This window comes from Nothobranchius furzeri, chromosome 2, assembly GCF_043380555.1.
Source record: "Nothobranchius furzeri strain GRZ-AD chromosome 2, NfurGRZ-RIMD1, whole genome shotgun sequence".
Lineage (NCBI taxonomy): Eukaryota > Metazoa > Chordata > Actinopteri > Cyprinodontiformes > Nothobranchiidae > Nothobranchius > Nothobranchius furzeri.
Genome location: NC_091742.1, coordinates 54,276,831 through 54,296,563, shown reverse-complemented (window position 1 = coordinate 54,296,563; position 19,733 = coordinate 54,276,831). Strand labels below are relative to the sequence as shown.

The following is a 19,733-nucleotide window of genomic DNA, read 5'->3' as shown; positions in this document are numbered from 1 at the left end:
TCTCACCGGCGGCGTAAGTTGCACGCGGCACGGCTACTACTACCACCGCCACTACCACTATTAGTGTTTCCCAGAGCTGTCTGAGCGCTTTAATCCCATTTACTGCACATCACAGAGTCCAGAGCCCGTCGGTGTGTGCCCCCGCCCCTGCCCGGCGAGGCGCGGCTCTCTGCTGGCTGTGGAGCGAAGCGGCTACCGTGGAGCAGCTCTGGCACTCACTGCTGTAGTAATCAGGGACACGGTGCGTTCACGGACTCCGCCGCAGCTCCGACAGCGCAGCTTCACAGCACGGCGTATGTTAAAAAACACACAGAAAAAAAAAAAAAAACCAAAGACATGAACCCTTTAATGCCCGAAATGACCAAAAATAACAGAACCAATAATGATTTTAAAAGGTTCTGAAACTTAGCTACTTATTCTTTAATGGTAATAAAATATTTAGTTTTTTACATAACATTAAGCTCAGGAGATGCATTGATGTAAATATTTGTTTTCTTTCAATTGTGGCAATTAAAAATTTTTGAATCTTAATTATACAGCCGTTTAACAGTAATAGGCAAACAAAACCATCCCACACCTGTAGTTCTTCCACCAGAGGGCAGTAGACATGTATAGCACTGGAAATGGTAGGTTTATGATGAAGGTACTAATACTCATAGTCATCTGGATGAGATGGCAATCATGCTGATTTGCTACAATAGTCCACTAGTGCAGCGGTTCCCAAACTTATTAAGCCGTGCACCCCCATCTATGTCCCAACCATGTCGACGCACCCCCCAGCCCCCGCATCAGGGCATGGATATATATATATATATATATATAGTGGTGGTCAGAGGGGCAGACGGCGCCAAATGGCAGCCCCGCCTCTGTCAGACCTCCCCAGGGCGGCTGTGGCTACAAGTAGCTTACCATCATTAGCAGTGTGTGAATGTGAAAGTGTGTGAAAGCGTCTTTGGGTGTCTAGAAAAGCGCTATATAAGTTCAATGCATTATATATATATATATATATATATATATATATATATATATATATATATATATATCAACGTCAAGCTAAACAGTCACTAGACAGACGGTTAAAAAATATGATCAACCTTTTTCCCCATCACTTTCATTTTTTTAAGTAGTAATTAATAAACATTCAATACCATTACAATTTCCTTTGATTTATTTTTTAATCTATATTTAGAGTGCCCAGGTAGCACATAAGCAATGCAATTTAACGGTTTTCTTAAAGCAGGAACGTTTAACCAGAGCTCTCTTCTTCATTCTGCTCTGTGTAAACCTGAACTGATCACCTACTTGTGCGTTATCAAATGTCTATAGGGGAAAAGATGGAAAAGCTACAGCCATGAGGTTCACTTTTGCCTCAGACCGACTTATTGCTGTTTTATGGTGTGGCTGAATCTGCGATCCGCTGCCACGTGGACTGGAATAACAAATGCTGCAGTAACATGAGTTGTAGTCAGGTTCATGAGGAGTCACTGGCTCGATTTTAATACGTCATCCCAAAATAGAAGCTAATATCTTAAGTTGACCTTGAATGAAAAATGTTGTTATAAAACCTCTTTAAAGTTTTTATCACGGAGGAGGCAGCGCTCATTTCTGCCTTCAGTCTGACGGCACAGCGCAGCGCAACGCCGCGCAGCAAGTGCTTATTGAATCTGTGTGTGTGTGTGTGTGTGTGTGCGCGGCACAGCTCCATGAGCCACTCCAGTCACTGCGTATCGTTATTGGCGCTATTCAAACCAATGTTGTAAAATTACTTCTGCCCAGCCCAGATGTGCTCACTTGTGCACCCGTGAGCCGTGGTTCCGCTGGAACGCGTCTGACCTCTGACAGACGCACTCTGAACTTCAGATCTTCAGCGCGCTGTTAATAGCCTGACGCGTTTAGAACGCTGTCCCACAGTCAGTGTGCTAGGCTTGGGTGGTATCCAAATCTGAATAACGTCTAACTTCCACTTAATTTTACCCCGGTATACGGTGGGATTGAGGAGCTCCTCAAAGTATTCCTTCCACTGTCCGCCTATAGCCCCAGTTGACGTACGCAGCTCCCCCAATTAACTTAACCACAGAACCAATGTAAGTGATGTGGTCGTTTTTACAGTATCGAAAATGCTGGGATACATGTAACATGTTGGTAAATATCAGTTACTGGCCATAACATCAGTATAAATAACGGATGTCAATATTGGCCCAAATTTCATATCAGTACATCCATAGTTAAGACTTTTTAAAGCAAAAATGGTTAGAAACAATTATTAGCTCATTTGGTGAAAAATAGTTTAGTTATTAATGACCTAACAAGACAGTCTTAGGGCAAAGACCAGTGTAAATGAATGCTATCTTGAAACAGGCCCATGTGTGTTGGTAGGCGTTTTTGCTGTTCTGTGTACAGCACTTTTCTGCTTTTACAGTTGCATTACACAGTAAACTAGGCAAGTTCTGCTGGAGTTTTCCCAAGCCACAGATAAAACGCTTTAGCTGCTGATGTTGCTATTGGTGCTTAGACGTAACCTCAGAGATCTATGCAAATATTGTGCAAATTTCACAGACATAAAACTGTTTGAGACAGAGATTAGCCACAATGGAAATTTTGATACTTGATTTGTTTTACAACAGCAGCATTCCATATCTAACTAGCTGCTAGCTTGTTTTGCCCCAAGAAAACCTAATAGAACAAACTAATACTAGTTTTGAGTATTTTCTCCTGCAATTAGAGAAGTCTGGACATTTTTAATTCTAGCCTGACCACTGGGGTGTTTCCTACTTCTTTTAAAAAGGCGGCTGTGCAACCAATTTAAAAATAATAATAATAATAATGGTTTAGACCATTCCAACTTTGCAAACTTCCGGCCAATCTCCAAATTACCATTTCTGTCTAAGGTCCTTGAAGAGATTGTCTATTCACAGATCACAGCACACATGAATAGCTTTTCCTTAATTGATGTGTTCCAGTCTGGCTTTAGGCCACCTCATAGTACTGAATCAGCCCGTCTTCGCGTGACCAATGACATCCTAGTGGCCTCTGACTGGGTCTCCTGTTCTGCTCCTTTTATTAGATCTTTCCGCAGCATTTGATACAGTTGACCATGTTATTCTGCTGGATAGACTTGAGACTTGGGTGGGACTTAGGGGTACCCCACTTCAGTGGTTTCGCTCATATCTGTCAAACAGAGTTTTCAAGGTTCAGTTTTGTAACTGTTCTTCTCCATGCCTCCCACCTCCCCAGGGGAGTGTCGCAGGGATCTGTGCTCGGGCCTCTCCTGTTTTCAATTTACATCCTCCCTCTGGGTTCTATCCTGAGGAAATATGGCCTAAGCTACCATCTCTATGCAGATGATTGCCAGATCTACCTGGCTTTGAACAAACCAGGTGCTCTCTCTCTTCTGGACCAATGTTTGGCTGAAGTGAGGGACTGGCTTGCCGACAATTTTCTGAAGCTGAATGACTTCAAGTCTGAGGCACTCCTCATGGCTCCTAATAAAATCACAGACTCACTTTCTGATTTGGACATTCTCCCATACGACCTCAAGCAGTGTGTTGCCAACCTGGGGGTGAAACTGGATACCCACTTTTCCATGGGCCCTCAGATTAATGCAGTGGACAGATCTTGTTTCTTCCAGCTGCGCTGACTGATTCACTTGAAACCAATTCTGAAACTGACGCACCTGGAATCTGTAATTCATGCTTTTATCATCTCCCGACTGGATTACGCAAATTCCATTTTATTTGGTGTACCAGCCTCCGCTCTAAACAGGGTTCAGGTGGTACAGAATGCGGCAGCCAAGTTTGTGACGAGCACCTCTAGACGTGACCATATCCCACCTGTACTGGCGCACCTCCATTGGCTACTCGTAAACTTCAGAGTGAAGTTTAAAATTCTGATCTTTGTTTTTAAGGCCCTGAATGGTCTGGCACCGGAATACCTGACCTTGTGACTCGCTATGTCACATTGAGATCTGCCGATTGCTTGCTGCTTCATGTTCCTACAATGAAATACAAAACGGGGGGCAGCATGCTTTTGTCTATGCTGCTCCATCACTCTGGAATGCTCTTCCTCTCTCGGTGAGGCTGGCACCATCCCTCCCCTTTTCAAGTCACTGCTTAAGGCCCACTTTTACGACCGGGCATTTTTAAACCCTTGACTTTTATTAATTATTTTTATTATGTATTCTTTTATTGACTGTGATTTTACGGCTTTGTTGTGTACTTTTATTATTGATTGTGTTTTTGTTTTTATGTTGTGTTTTGCTTTTTGTCTGTACAGCACTTTGGTCGGCTGCCATGCCGTTTTTAAAAGTGCTTTATAAATAAAGTTGGTACGGAATATTTTAATATATTTGCAGTGGTCTGTAGTAGGAATGAATGCCTTGTGAGTCGCACTCTGGGGAAATAGAGCTAAGGTTCGCCTGTTTCAGTACAAAAAATTCAGTCAGAGGAGAAAGTAGTTTCAGACGACGGGATATGGAGTCTTATTTCCTGATATTTGGACAACTTGCTTCTGATTGGCTAACAGAAACTCAACACTACCACTGACTCTGTTTGATCTGCGGCGTTGATGTTTTATCCCCACAAATAACTCAAGCCTCAAGAAGTTCTGCCGTGTGGTGGAGTTGCTAATGCTAACAGTTAGCTTCTACTTTAAAGCAGTAGCTCAGGAGGTAGAGCGGGTTGCCTCATAATCGGAGGGTCATGGGTTTGATTCCAGGTCCTGCCAGGGGTATTCTGCTGTTGTGTCCTTGGGCAAGACACTTGACCCAACTTGCCTTTGTTGGTGGTGGTCAGAGGGGCCGACGGTGCCAAATGGCAGCCTTGCCTCTGTCAGACTGCCCCAAGGTGGCTGTGGCTAGAAAGTAGCTTACCATCACTAGCAGTGTGTGAAGTGCATGAAAGCGTCTTTGAGTGTCCTAAAAAGCGCTATATAAGTTCGATGTATTATTATTATTCTACTTGTCAAGATGTTCTCTGCTGTTTACTGGACGTTAAACCAACAACAGCCTTCTCCGTCGTGAGTCACGATGGGTGAGTCCATGAATGGTAAGTGACAGTGTGACGTAGATCTATCAGGATTTTCAAATCCTAGAGTTTCACCGTCTATTTTCTATCAGAGGCTAATGCAGGAGATAGGTGTAGGAGACTATTTTCATGTTCAGCCCGCATGAAAAACTTAAGACTGCCCAATTATAATCAGAAATAATAAGTAAAACATGGTTTCTCAGTGACACACCTCTTTAAGACATAAGTTATAACATTACTGACAAAAAAGATTTAAAAAAAACATCCAACCAAATAACTAAAGAATACAATTCTACCAATAAATCCACAAAGACACAAAGTTTAGCTAACGCTAATGACAAGAATGCAAAAAGAAATTAATGTCCTGATTTATTGTTTTGTTTTTATTGTTTATTTTGTACTAAAATGAGTTCATTTCAGTTTTTAATATAAATTACAAAGTGTATCCATGTAAAACGCATAACTACATATGCATTTATCACCTACCTAGATTTTGTTACTCTCATGTATGTATGTACTATGTGTGTATGTATGTATGTATTACTCTTTATACTCTCATACTTCGTTTTTTTCTCTTCTCATTACTGTTACAACTATTGTCACTACAATTGTAGTTCTTATTTAATTATTTATTAATAATAATTATTCTCCGATAATCAGATGTAAATGGGGATGGATTAGAGGAAATGACATCCAAATATGTCCAAGTGCAACCTGAATGAGAATTTTACCACATAAAACTAAAATTTACACACCTGTGTTTAAAGAAATGTGCTAAATGATTATTATTTTAAAGATGAATATTATAATTATGTAATTATTTCACTACAGCAGCACCTTTCTGCTGTGCATTTATATAATTAATCTAATGTATTATTACTATTATTATTGCGACCTATCAGTTTATTTACTCTGAGTGAACACTCTTTTATTCACCTTATGTTTGTTTAAAAACGTTTATTCTTAGTTTGCAACAACCTCTAGCATTTCCCACGGTACATGAAGGCAGCATCCTCTACACTGCGTGGAGTAAGATTTCACTCTTGGCTCTTCAACGAGTCCATCCTGTTCTATTTATTGTAAAATTCCCCCTCTGCCCTGTGTTGAAATGTTAATAAACTGACACTTTTTAAAAATCCTCCCCCTGCAGTCTGCAGATTTAGTAACGCCACCAGCTCTTTCCAAACAGCACTGATTTATACAGCAGAAATCCGTCTGAAGGCAAAAAATATATCAAGGGTCACAACAAACTGACGAGCACTTAGGGGACTTTAGTGGTTCCTGTTTGCTCTCTGAATTTCTACTTGTGAGGATAATCTGCACATTAAGATTCTTGAACTGCATGGATTATTCAATTCATTATTAGGATTAGGCTTTTGTTTTAGTCGTCTCGACTGTCTGGTTGTGCAGCGAAAGCTCCAGGCATTTAATGATTAAATGCAAGATAAAATAAAGCAGCAAATGAATATTTTAAAGTATTTCAATGTAGTAATTCTGCAGGCTCCAAAGGGGTTTCTATCTTCGTGCTGAATCCTAATGCAGTATGCATGTTGTTATGCAATATGCATCTAAAAGTAACCTTGCACACGAGGGCAAACGAAATGTGATGGCCACACTCCCCCTGCCGCTGTAATTATGAAGTGCAGGTTGAAAACATACAAATATGTTTTTAGAAATTTTTATTGTTTGCTTTTGATAGTTTAACCATTTCAACATGGCCGCCAGAGCTAATCATCGTTAGCAAACAGAAAAAATAGCTAAAGCTCGGTGAATTTTGAAAGACACGGAGCTACAATTTTGTGTCTCATTAGTAAAAATATCCCAAACACATTTTTTTGTACTACACGGTGCACAAGTAATTTGTTTGAGCATTTACTGTTAAAAATAACTTAAGCTGTTAGCAAAACATCTGATAAATGCATGGACTTATTTCAATAAAACTCATTAAATCTTTACAGGATGTACGTCAACAACCAAGGTGGACACGCGACTCACCTCACCATGTGCAAACTGTGGCTTTAATTAATCTTACCAATATTGGGAGTGGGCTAACATTCCGAGTGGTGGTAGAAAGTCTCGCGAGACATGCCAACAGACGCGTAACCACCCGAGAATATGCGAGATAGATTAAAAACATCCGAATTTTGACGTAAAGTTTCTCAACATTAGATGACCGTAATTAAATGCTTTGGAATAAAAGGTGGCGAATAACTTGTATTCCTTCAGGAAAATCTTACATTGCTTATGTGAAATACAAATAACTGTAAAGACACAGAATGAGTCAAACTTTAGGAATAGGCAACAAGTTGATTTTATGATTATGAATGCTTGTCATTACAAAGAGGTCAATACATGAAACGGTCTTCTTTTATTTTACTTTTGGCAAAATAAATGAAATAATACTTTGCCTTTATGTGAACTGCATTAAAAAACAAAGAAAAAAAGCATTTTGGTCCAGAAAACGAAGTTATGAAATTTTAATACATTTTTTGTAGTTTTTGTCTGAACTTTGCTTTTACATTCATTAGCATCTCCTTGTAGCCCTCTAAGCGCATGCAGCCTGAGAGTGGAAAAACAGATCAACACAAATCAATTTTCTGACAATAAAATAGAAGCAAAAATGTTTCTCACACACACACATCTTACCTTAAGACACTCATTTACATGCATCAGGAGGTTAAGGCTGTTGAAACCATTTGTAAAAACTCGTGATGGAGGGTCAAAGTGTCGGTATTAAAGCAGAGAACGTGTTTATTTCTTTAAGCAGGAGATGAAAGCACAATAGCAGCAGCAGCAACGTGTGTGTCTGTGTGTGTGTGAGTGGGAGGAGAGAAGAGAGAGAGAGAGAGAGAGAGAGAGAGAGAGAGAGAGAGAGAGAGAGAGAGAGAGAGAGAGAGAGAGAGAGAGAGAGAGAGAGAGAGAGATGGGGTAAAATCGAAGAGGCATTGTTCGCTTGCGACTCCCACAGAGCCCTGAGGTGGCGTCTTACTAGCACACAAACACCTTTACAAACACATCAGATCAGACAAACACAATCATACGTACAACTTCCTAAATACATTCACACGTTTTTCTGTTTCCTCCACAAACACGTAAACACAGACACAGAGGACAAGGAGAAGGACAGAAGAGGTCCCCCACATGGTGAAAAATACTCCAGAGGCTTTGAAATGGCAGCGACTCCTCAAGTTCACTCCTTTGGTTCTCAGAGAAGTGAGGTGGGCTGGGTGGGGGGTGGGCGGTCAGATGAAAGGGTTTCTCGACGTCCCCCGACTGGGGTAAACATTCCCCTGTGAGACAAGACAGGGCAGGGTGAGAAACACAAGCAAGCATTACTTGCTGCACCTCCTAAAGTTGATGGACAACCAGCAAAAAAAAAAAAAAGAAAACACCAATCAGCCCCAGCAAGCTCACCGTGAAGGGGTTCACAGATATGGGCCGAGGGACTTTGGGCTGAGAGTCAGAAGCAGGGAAGGAAACAAAACCTGAAACATGTCAGAAACAAAAACAGGTGAGAGGTTGAAATAAGACCTGCCAGAGCTGCGTTTCTGTTCTGTAACCCCAACCCTAACCCTGACGGCTACGTGTGGACAGGGCCTGAAGCAGTCCTGTCTGCAGACAAATACATGGTTTTCTAGTGTTGTCCTGAAGATGGCAGCTCTGGAGACTTGAGTCAATCCTTTTAAAATGTACTTTAGGATATCTCACAGTTGCTATGGGAACCAGTGGATTAGCCATCGAAAGTGACTGATATCACCCACGTTAATAATGTATACTAAAACAGAACTGCCCCGAGTCTGGAGCCCTGTGGAACTCCATAACTAATTAATTAGTTGGCATCGTATGCAGCGGTTAGTTAAGTTTATTTTAGGTACAATTTACCATTTAGAATAAAAAGACATGAGATATCCAGCTTGCCAAAATTAGGATCTACAATCCCTGTAGCCGAAAAGAAATAGGCTGAAGCTTAACCCGAGTTTTCCACGTGACAGGCGCTTTTTCTCCACGACCTCAACAGCGCATATCCCTTCCCATTAGGAATGTTTCAGACATGCATCGGCAGCAAAAGTATTCCACACAGCTGGCCCCGGAAGTTCCAAAATCAACAGAAAAACGCAAGATTACGCAAGATTTCGCCAGTTTACGCAGAGAGGCTAGGAGAGAAACAAAAAAAGCAGAATGTGCCCAAAAGGTTTTTGGTTCATTTGACCTCAGCCACAGAGGTGTCACAAGTCAAGAATTTTTTTCTACGAAGTTAAGGAACAGGAAATTTCGAAAGTTGCCAGATGCTTTACACCACACCTGTCTAGTTGGATCTGAACTGCTGGCCTGACGTGTTCCGGAAGCGTAGCGAGTAACAAATAGACTTGAGGATGTGACGCAACGATTATGCACCTGGTGGAAAGCCGGGGTCATAGGACTACCGTCGACATGCTTTAAATGGTGTAACTAAACACTTCCTCCAACACATGAGATGCAAGGAGGAAAAGGATGAAACCAATCTCACCATTGGCTTCTTGATTGGTGGCAGACTCATGAGGAAATGCGTTCTGAGAGGTGGCTGCTGGGAAAGAAGCTGACTGAGGAAAAACTGAGGTGGGCGAAGTGACGAACACAGTGGAGTCACCTGGAGAAAAGGATCATCGCATACACCCTGGTCAGACTGAGTATATTAGCCCACATAGAGAGGAAATATGAATATAATAATGTAGAAAAATGAAAACAAAGACGAATAAAAATAAAAAATAATGAACCTTTTCTTCTCTCCGTCTAAAATTTGATCATATTTCTAGTCAGAGCCATATTTACCTACGTTTTTCTTCACTAAATGATGTTTTCTTCTTTTCTTTAAATTTTGCTTCCAAACAGTCAAACATTTAGCAGTCTTTCAGAGGAAAATTGTGTATTTTAGCTAGGTTATCATTCAGTCCTGTAGGATGCACTCCTTTCAAGAATGGGAGGGTGAAGGTATTTTCCAGCCCCCATGGATGGAATAATTTGAACAGAATGATAACAAAGGTGTGAGACTGGTTAAGCAAGGGCAGATTTTAGTTGTGTTTAGGGTATTTAAAGTGATGCCGTGCATTTTCCCTGGTTATAGTGGGCAGTACATACCTAAATCTTATTTTTGTGTTGGAGTAAGACCTTTCCAACGGATGGTCATTAGGGTCAAAAATCCCTGGGAGTGTATTAGGGTTGTCATGGTGTGAAAATTTAACCTCACGGTTATTGTGACCAAAATTATCACGGTTTTCGGTATTATCGCGGTATTTTTTTTTAACGTGTTACACTTTCAGACAACTACATAAACCCTGTATAGCAGGAAATATTGTCCTCAGTTTGTGTCTAACTTTTGCCTAAAATGTGTTATTTTGTAATTATGTTGTTTATTTGTTTACATTTTTCCCCTTTAGTCTTTAAAATACCAATATTTGCCCACAACTTCTTATTTTATGTCTGTTTGATGTCATCATTTTAAAAATATTAGATCAGATGATACTCAGTACTCAAGTAGCCTTCTAATCAGATACTTTTTTACCCGTACTTGAGTAATAAACCCTATATCAGGAAAATATTGTCCTCGGTTTGTTTCCTTCCAGTGAGCTTTGCAGATGTGGGAAAATGTCATCAGGCAGTAATCATTGTTAAATTCATAATTATTCTCGGAGAGAGACCAACTCTTATCTGCCCCTGGGAGCCCCGTAATGCATAGCGTCATTTCAATATGGGGGTGTCCGCGACACGGTTTATATGCAGGTAGCGGCGCTGCGGCTGCTTTATATAGCGACTCGTTGCATTCTCCCTCAACCCAAATCCTCGGATCACGCATTTTAGCTAAAACGCTAACGTTAGCTTGCCTTGCGTTGACTGTAGAGTTGTGGGTGATGGTCACGCAGATGTGTCATGAGATTTGAAGCGTTGCTGCCGTTCACAGACACTTTTTCTGCACGTGCTGCAAACAGGATAGCCGTCTTCTATCAACTGTCCCTCTGCATTCTTCAAATATCAAAAAAATGCCCGTACTTCCCACTTTGTCTTCTTTGAGGGATAATAAATGTCCTGAGCGCTGCCGTCTCCTCCTTTGGCCATTATTTCAGCTTTCACTTCAAGAAAGTTTTGGTTGTAAACAACAAAGTGCGCATGTGCCGCCAGCAACTTCAGCAGATGATACGGTGGCTGGTAAGGGTCACCGCCTCTACACCGCAGCCACGGTAATCCACCGAGATAATATAGTTTTTTAAAAACAAGACTGTTATTATTATTGTCAACTTTTTTACCGGGGTTTACCGCTACACCGGTTACCGTGACAACCCTAGAGTGCAACCTCTAGCAAAACGACAAGCACATCAGACTCCCTTTAATCACAGGCAAGAGTGGAGGTAAAAGTGTAAAACAGCAATGTTTATGAATAGTGAAAGTTTTGTAACTGCTTGCTACAAATAAGCAAATGCATTTTGTCCTCACGGGCTCCCATAGAAGGAAACATGGCGTCTAATACGGCATCGCTCAGAGACTTAGACCTGATTTTTATGGCTTTATGTTACGAAAGACTGCCAAAATTAAAAATAAGTAAAAGTTTCTCTTCGATTTAGCATAAAGTTATTGTTTAGTTTTAGTTATAATGACAGAAACACGACAAAGCTACCAGAAGGAGGAGTTTTCTAAATAAATCTTATATTAAAAAAAAGATCAGGACGCATCAGAGTAGAATCTGTGAAATTCCCCGGACACCAGACTGACCTCCTGAGGCGGTGCTGAAAGGGTTACTGGGCGAGAGGGCGGCAGGCTGCTGGGAGGCCGAGCTGAACGGGTTTGGGAAATCTGAGACACACAATAAGGGAGCAGGGGGGTGAGAGAGGACAGGGAGATAATTCACCATGTGCTGGGTTAACAGGGGACATTCCTGTCCCTTCACACCGACTTCACTCTAAGTCTCAAGTCCTAATGAGGTGCGTCTGCAGGCTTTTACAACAACACACTGAATGCAGCTCATCTTTTGGGCTTACTTCCAAACGTTTGGGAGCCAGGAGCAGCATCAACACCGGGGGAGCTGGAGTGAAGTAGAGAAACAAAAACAACAGAAAATAAATATCAATCTGGCTCCACTTGCAGAAAATTTGAATGTTACGTTTGTTTTTGTTTTGTTGTACCTGGCAGGAGTGGAGCTAGATGACAGCCTGCTGCCAAAAAGAGAGCTGTACTGTGGAGGGCCACCAGGTGGAGCTGTAGGCAAGAATTCAACACATAAAAACACCAAACATCACCTCAGGCCTGTAATTAACCCTAATTTCAAAGGTCAAGTGCTGTTTTTACCGTGAAACACGAGTAAATATCTGAAAAAGAGTTTAGCTGTTGAACCTCGAAGTGTAAAACACAAAGAGGAAAAAAATTAACTGAATAAAATCAGCCTGGTATGGAACTGAGTAAGCTGGAGCAGAAAATCGATACACCTCATGACTCTGCCAAGCATGGGGGTGTGTGCGCAAAGATCATCAAGCTCCAGGGATTCTCACGTGCTCACATTCATAAACCAGCCGGCCTGGAGAGTGGACAAATCCAGCCGTTCACTTCAAAACAGACCAACAAGGTCCTTTAAACTTCATGTGATCTAGAGTAAACATAATGAGCGGAATTCAGCTGCTCGGCATTTGGAGTAAGAGTGTTATGCAACCAAACTGAGCCGGCCGTGGCAATCTGAATCTCACAACACACACACACACACACACACACACACACACACACACACACACACACACACACACACACACACACACACACACACACACACACACACACACACACACACACACACACACACACACACACACACACACACACACACGCACACACACGCACGCGCTCTCTCTCAAACCCCCTTCTCTGATATTTGCTACACAGTCAGCACTCAGGTCAAAGTATTAAGACACGTACAAACAGAGAGGCATCTTCAAAACTCGAATACAGTGATGCAGAAAAAAAGCTGACTTAATAAACGGTTTATACCGTATAGCACAGGAAACGGGGGTTACTGGTATTTGCACCCCTTATGGTGGCTGAAAGGCATTGCAACTTAACTCAACAGTAACCTTAATCAAGCAGCAGCAAAAGAACCCCGCACAGACTTCAAAAACCATCTTCCTAGCTTTAGCGTTGCAGCACAGCTAGCTGCTAACCAAAGTTTAGAATGCTAATAATAGTTTTAAACAATTGCTTCACAAATAAAACTAAATTAAGGCTGTTGCTACGTGACCTTCCTGCTTTGAAAAAAAAAAATCAAAAATATTATCAGCTGCTTGGTGAAAGTTACTGTTGAGTTGAGTTCCAGTGAATCCATTGGTACCTGCAGTCGATGTTTCAGAAAAGACGCTATCCAGGTGAGACACGGCAGCGTACTTGTCCTGACCACCGGAGCTGCCGACTGCTACTGTAGTCTGGCTGATGCTGGCAGGCTGCTGCTGCCGTGGCTGAGACAGAGACTGAGGCGGAGGCTGAGGGTGGTTCAGACCTCCAAAATCCACGCTGAGGGACTTGGGGAAAGCTCTGAAGGGACCCGTTACCCCTGAGACAGACACCGTACGACCTGAAAGAAATCCAAGCAAAACATGTAAAGAAGATGGTGAGTACATTTTGGATTCTTTGAACCAAATGCGAAAACAAATGATTATTTTTGGAAAATTTACTGAGACTATAAAAAAATTTCTTGGAAATTTTGTAGGAATGCTCAAAAGTGGCTTTTATACCAATATCTGATTTACCAATATTGTCAGACTCTTATTTTTTAATACATAAACCGATAGTATGTGTTACCCTCACATAAAAAAAGAAAAAAACATTTTAGGTTACTTCTCTAGATTGCAGTTGTGGTGCTAAAACATGTCTAAAGATCTTCAGGTAAGAGAAACAAGCCTTGAGTGAAGATTCTTGTTTTTGTTTTAGTCCTTTGTTAGCCGTCTAGCTACACGTAGCGACATGCTGTGAGGAGCGCGTACGTTCACTACACAGGGCTAATTTCTACTTCACAAGTTTCGCCAAAAAACCCTAAAATATCTTACAAATTTTACCTCAGACCCGTCTTTTTTTTTTTTTTTTTTTGCATTTTGAGAGAGAGACGTAGGTGAAGAGTTTCATGTATCATATGTGTATGGTATGTAAAAGTTATGTTATTAAAAGACTAAAAATCACTACAGATATTTTTCTATATTAAATTGTAATGCCGATATTAATGATAGACCGATCATATCGGAAACCCATAAAATTTAGAAATGGATCGTAACCTGGCCATTGATAGAGTCAAAGATAAGCCTTCTAAGTTACTTACTGTGTCACGAAAATAGGATTTTGTGACACACTTTCATCGGATAGAACCGATTTTTGCTGTAGAGTACATGAGCAATAGTACTCTAACTGCAGGTCAAGCTGCACTCTCCTGTGGGCGTGTTCCAATTCCAACATGCTGCACTTTTGTCTGATTCAGTGTGCTAACTCCAACAACTTACACATTCCACAGCGTTCCAATTTCAACAAGCTGCACTGCCCTATAATTCAGCGTTCCAATTCCAACAAGCTGCACCTTCCTATCATTCAGTGTTCACCGCATCAGACAAACGTGCACTTTGTTGGAACTGGAACATTGAATAATAGGAAATTGCACCTTGTAAGCTGCACTTTCCTCTGATAGCGTTCCAATTCCAACACGTTTTCTGCTAAAATCTAAAGGGAACTGATGACTACAGTTGTCCTTAAGATGAGACCTAAAAAATATATTTAAAAAAAGACACACTTCAGATTAAGGAACTAACATTGTTAAAATATTGCTTTCTTCTCTGAAAATCTGTAATTGCTTCATTTGTTTGCTTCATGCTGTGTTTTGTTACATGAGAGAAACTGCAGCATTTATTCAAGAACTTTGTTGTTTCCTGAAATATAATGCACATGCTACTCAAAGAGAAGCAAACGTTTTCATGCTGCAGCAGCAGGGTCAGCGGGGTGTGTACTAAACACAGCACACTGGGTTAGTATCTGCAAGCATGGAAGGAAACAAAAACAGCCAAAAATGATGACGAAACTATTTTGACAAAAGCAGGAAACCAACATCAGCACATGCATCACCCAGAAAATCAGCCACAGAACATGCCGTTATCATGTTTATTTGGCAGACGCTTTCATCCAAAGCGACTTACAATTTATAACCTGTAGGGCATGTTGTGATCCGTGGGGGAAACTGGAGCACCCGGAGGAAACCCACGCATGCATGGCGAGAACACGCAACTCCACGCAGAAAGGCCGCAGCCGAGTTTCGAACCTGCAACCTTCGTGCTGCGAGGCAACAGTGCTAACAACTGCGCCGCCATGCAGCCCAGCTACTGAGCAGGTAACATGAGGACGGAAATCAAAATTCATCTTCCTGTCAGCTGAGAAATCAGAGACTGAGTCCAGGCTTGACCCAATTCAGATAAACTCCTGTCACGGTGCAGGTTTCTGGGCTTTGATCTCCTGTGAAGTATCTGAAGCGTTAGGCCCCAACTCCAAGAGCATACCTGAGCTTCTCAGAATACTTGTTTGAGATGAGATTACAGCTGTGCCCTACATAGGTTCTAAGTGCTTCAACACCAGCATGGTGCGAAATACCAGTGGCCTTGCACTGACTGAGGTGGATATGGACTAAAAATATCCCTGCTTAAAACTTTTTCTTCTCCCTCTTGAGAAAGTGCACGACGATGAGGGTTTCCTCGACCCTTCCAGCTTTCAGATGCAAAACCTGACCAGCCACGAAAAGCCCTGACCCTAATTTCAGCATCAGCTGCCGATCAGCCGTGATCCGATTGGATAAAACGTGTGGAGAGTGCTGCTCGGATAAATTCACATGCATGTGTGGAACGGCCAGCGCCAACAGAACCCGCGGACAGGCCATCTATTATAAATGACACAAGCGGGTCAGAGCTCATCGATTCACTCAGCACACACTCAGAAGCATCAGGTCTTACCTAAAGTGAAGTGGTTTTTGAACGAGCTGCTGGCTATTTGGGTGGAGGACAGAACAGAGTCACAGGAGGATGGACAGGAAGAGAGAAGAGAAAGGAAAGTCACTGTCGTCATGTCAAACGGTCCACCCTGCAGCTTAATGACTTTGTGGTTTGCTGGTGGTCAACAAGATGACATGGATGCATTTTAACCAGAACACTCCTTTCCTTTTGGGCCTCATTCTCAATCATAACCAGTATGATTATGAATGCATGATAACCTTGAACAAATATACCACTGTATTAGCAGCAAATGTTGAAAAAGCAAAATGCTAACGAAATATGAAAATGCTTCATCGTTGATATTCATGCATGATATCACGGCAGTAACATTGTAATCGGACGATGTTAGTAACGTATCAGTATCTGTTTGATAAGTAAAACTGGGCCGAAACTAACAACCAATGTTTTAGGGGTGGACATTGGCCAGAATTTGGTGATATGATATACATCACAATACAGGGAAGACGATACGATGGGGTGGAGCGGGCGATATGGAAAAACGATTTTATCACAATTTTTTCCATTTCTACAATTCAGGCGTTTTGGAGGTTTTTTACCAGTAAAATACATACATTTAAAGGCATACCTGTTCACAGAAAATAGGATAAAAGATTTCTGAATCCTAAACAAAATCTTAAAATTCAAAAATATGCCAATCAATCAATCAGCTTTATTTTTTATAGCATATTAAAAATAATCAAAGATTGACCCAAGTGCTGAACAATGTTTAAGAAAGAACACAATAAGACAAATTAAACTAAACAGCAGTAAAGGTTGTAAAAAAATAAATAAAATGGCAGTTAGTAATAATAAAACCAACAGTAAGACAATAAAAACAGCAGTAAAATAATAAAACAATAAGAGATACTAAAATGGTTAAGAGCACTCAAAAGCTAAAGAAAATAAATAGTCTTCAAATTAGATTTAAAAATTGGCCATCCAGCTTTTAATATCCATTAAACAAGCGTTGATTGAAGTAATGAAGTCTGAATTACCCAGGTTCAATGGCAGATTTAATAGTTTATCATTGCCGTAACAAGGAAATGAGATGTTGTGTTTTCTAAGAACAGAGCCGATGGTGAATAAAATGTGACCCAAGATTGAGCCTAGGGGAACTCCGCAATTCAAATGAGCAACTGAGGAAAATATCTATCTATCTATCTATCTATCTATCTATCTATCTATCTATCTATCTATCTATCTATCTATCTATCTATCTATCTATCTATCTATCTATCTATCTATCTATCTATCTATCTATCTATCTATCTATCTAATCACAGTTGAGAGCTAGTGATGCATGTCTCATTTGTCTCACAGGCACTGTCATTTATTAAATACTTATAATTAATGTAAAATTATTTAAATTCTATCTAGAGGTGGCTCATATGCCATCCTCCACATTACCAGTAATTATTTCTTGTCCAGAGAAAATAAACTATCATGTTAAGCTAAATTCATGATACATCCTTATCTCATGTATCCTCTAGTCAGGATTAAACTCTCGCTTTTTGGGTCTCACAACTCTCCGTAGATGTTTCCTGACTACGCGGAGAGGGGTTTGGCATAAACAAAGCTCTGGTCAGCAGCCACATTGAAAAGACTCGCTAAAACACACACAAACATCCCTAAATATTAAAAGCCACAAAGCCAAATGCAAAGTTTAGAGCAGTTTAGTGTGCTTCTTTAAAGATTCATAATCGTTTACGTCCGCATCCTAATGCATCGATTATTAAATTATTTTCCTCAGCTCTACCGAGCACCCCAGGTAAACCAATACACTGCCTTAAACCTGCTCTGATTGTTTTATCGGTGTGTCGAAGCAGACTGGCAAATATCATGACTGAGAAAAAATGTGTGCCCAGATATAATGGTATAGGTGATAAAATGCAAATAGATGGTTCTACGATCTCCAAGATTTGGTAGATCGTCATCACTTTATAATCCTTAACAACCTTATACAATCAGATCGCATAGAACTACAATAAAATATATGTCACAATACAGGGAAGACGATAAGATATATGGCACAAAACAGGGAGATAATACAATATATAGTATATCACAATACAGGGAAGATGAGACGGTATAACCGGGGTTCCCCCAGCGCTTTATAAGCCTGGCGGCCCACCAGGCTTTGCTTGCCCACCCGCCAGGCTAAGCGTCATGCCCCCCCCCCAACCCTACCGTGTCCGCTGACACGAACGGCGCGACGAAACTTGAGCCCTCCATCAGCTGATACTGGTGAGAAACAGCAGCGGAACGTGTGCAACCACCCCACCCCCGCTCACGGAGGAGCGCTGCGGGACGGATCTATCACGATAAATTGGAGACGATATGATATATATCACGATTAAAGTATGATAAATGATAAATGACCCGTACTTGTATAGCGCCTCTCAGAGTAAGGACTCCAAAGCGCTTTGCACTACAGTGTATCATTCATCCATTCACACACATTCACACACTGGTGGGGATGAGCTACGATGTAGCTACAGCTGCCCTGGGGCGTGCTGACAGAGGCGAGTAGAGACGATACGATATATATCATGATAAGGGGGAGACGATACGATATATATCATGATATGGGGGAGACGATACAATATATATCATGATAAAGTGGAGAAGATATGATATATATAATGATAAAGACACAATCTTTTGCGATATTAACTCATTCACTGCCACCTATTTTCTCAACAGAAAGCACCTGACTGCCAGTGTTTTTGAGCGTTTTTACGTTTATTTGAAGAGTCACAGAATATTATGCTCATTGACCATGTAAACACCAAAACTACCTAAAGAGTAGACTCACTTCTTACATCAGGACGAATCAGCGTGTTTCTAACTTTTTCCATTTTTTCACAATCTGTTGTGCAAGTGTAAGCTGCAGAAGATTTTCCGGTTTGCATCTCACTTTTCTAAAAACGGCGTCCCAATCATCTCTTAACTCAGGGGGATTTAATTCCGGTCCTGGAGGGCCGGTATCGAGCACGTTTTAGTTTTAATTTTGTTCCAACACACCTCAGCAGGTGATTAACAGACTTCTGCAGAGACTCATGAGCTGCTACACAGGTGATTCAACCACTGAATCAAGTATGTTGGAGCAAAGAAACCACTAAAACGTGCTGGATATCCAGGACCAGAATTAAATACCAGTCCTAATTTGTGGATTGTCTGCTTCCCGATTACGTGACGTATGACACACATGGGTGAAAATCAACTTTAGAGCTGGGATGTTTACTCTCGTGTGCAAGCTCGTTCTCAGGCACCTCCCTTTCCAGTCGGCTCATGGGTCCACGGAAATACGAAAAAATGAATCTATTTTCTAGTCTGCTTTGCCTTACGTCCTTGATCGCACATTTGTTATACTTCTTTTTCAACAAAAAGTAATGATGTGTGTTTCGACCACGTCTGTCTAGTACTTTGAGATTCATCCGCTTGTAAAAGTTCATAATCACAATTCAGACATCGGCACGTCGCATATGGTCGCCACTAGGGCTGTAGCGAAGCCTCGACGACGTCGACGGCTCGATTCTAAAAATTTGTCGACGTCAGATCCGGAAGTCGACGCACCGCGCCCACATATGCCATCCTCCACATTACCAGTAAGTTACCAGGAGTTTGTAAATAGAGGAGGAATCTGCCTGTTTTTCCTCTAGTTCGCCCTCTTCTCCGCCTTCACTAA

General features: G+C 41.3%; 3 protein-coding genes across 4 annotated transcripts in view; 1 reads left to right on the top strand and 2 right to left on the bottom strand.

Annotated features, from left to right (window-relative positions):
- The window catches only part of si:ch73-335l21.1 (insulin receptor substrate 1-B), a 62,762-nt gene extending 62,500 nt beyond the window's left edge, over nucleotides 1-262 (bottom strand). Inside the window, exon 1 of the mRNA XM_070546540.1 lies at nucleotides 7-262. The gene's annotated coding sequence lies outside the window, so the exon portion shown is untranslated. The remainder of the gene's footprint in view (nucleotides 1-6) is intronic.
- acap1 (ArfGAP with coiled-coil, ankyrin repeat and PH domains 1) overlaps nucleotides 1-19,733 on the top strand; it is a 240,043-nt gene that overhangs the window by 147,693 nt on the left and 72,617 nt on the right. The window lies entirely within an intron of this gene.
- The window catches only part of agfg2 (ArfGAP with FG repeats 2), a 36,035-nt gene continuing 23,610 nt past the window's right edge, over nucleotides 7,309-19,733 (bottom strand). The window contains exons 7-14 of one of the 2 annotated variants that reach the window (XM_054747779.2): nucleotides 16,007-16,039; nucleotides 13,363-13,602; nucleotides 12,173-12,245; nucleotides 12,029-12,072; nucleotides 11,763-11,843; nucleotides 9,529-9,648; nucleotides 8,436-8,506; nucleotides 7,309-8,311 (exon numbers count right to left, since the gene is read on the bottom strand). In XM_054747779.2, the coding sequence (XP_054603754.1) occupies nucleotides 8,264-8,311; nucleotides 8,436-8,506; nucleotides 9,529-9,648; nucleotides 11,763-11,843; nucleotides 12,029-12,072; nucleotides 12,173-12,245; nucleotides 13,363-13,602; nucleotides 16,007-16,039 (710 nt within the window). In that variant the 3' untranslated portion in view covers nucleotides 7,309-8,263. The remainder of the gene's footprint in view (nucleotides 8,312-8,435; nucleotides 8,507-9,528; nucleotides 9,649-11,762; nucleotides 11,844-12,028; nucleotides 12,073-12,172; nucleotides 12,246-13,362; nucleotides 13,603-16,006; nucleotides 16,040-19,733) is intronic. The other variant, XM_054747780.2, reaches the window with a different exon arrangement.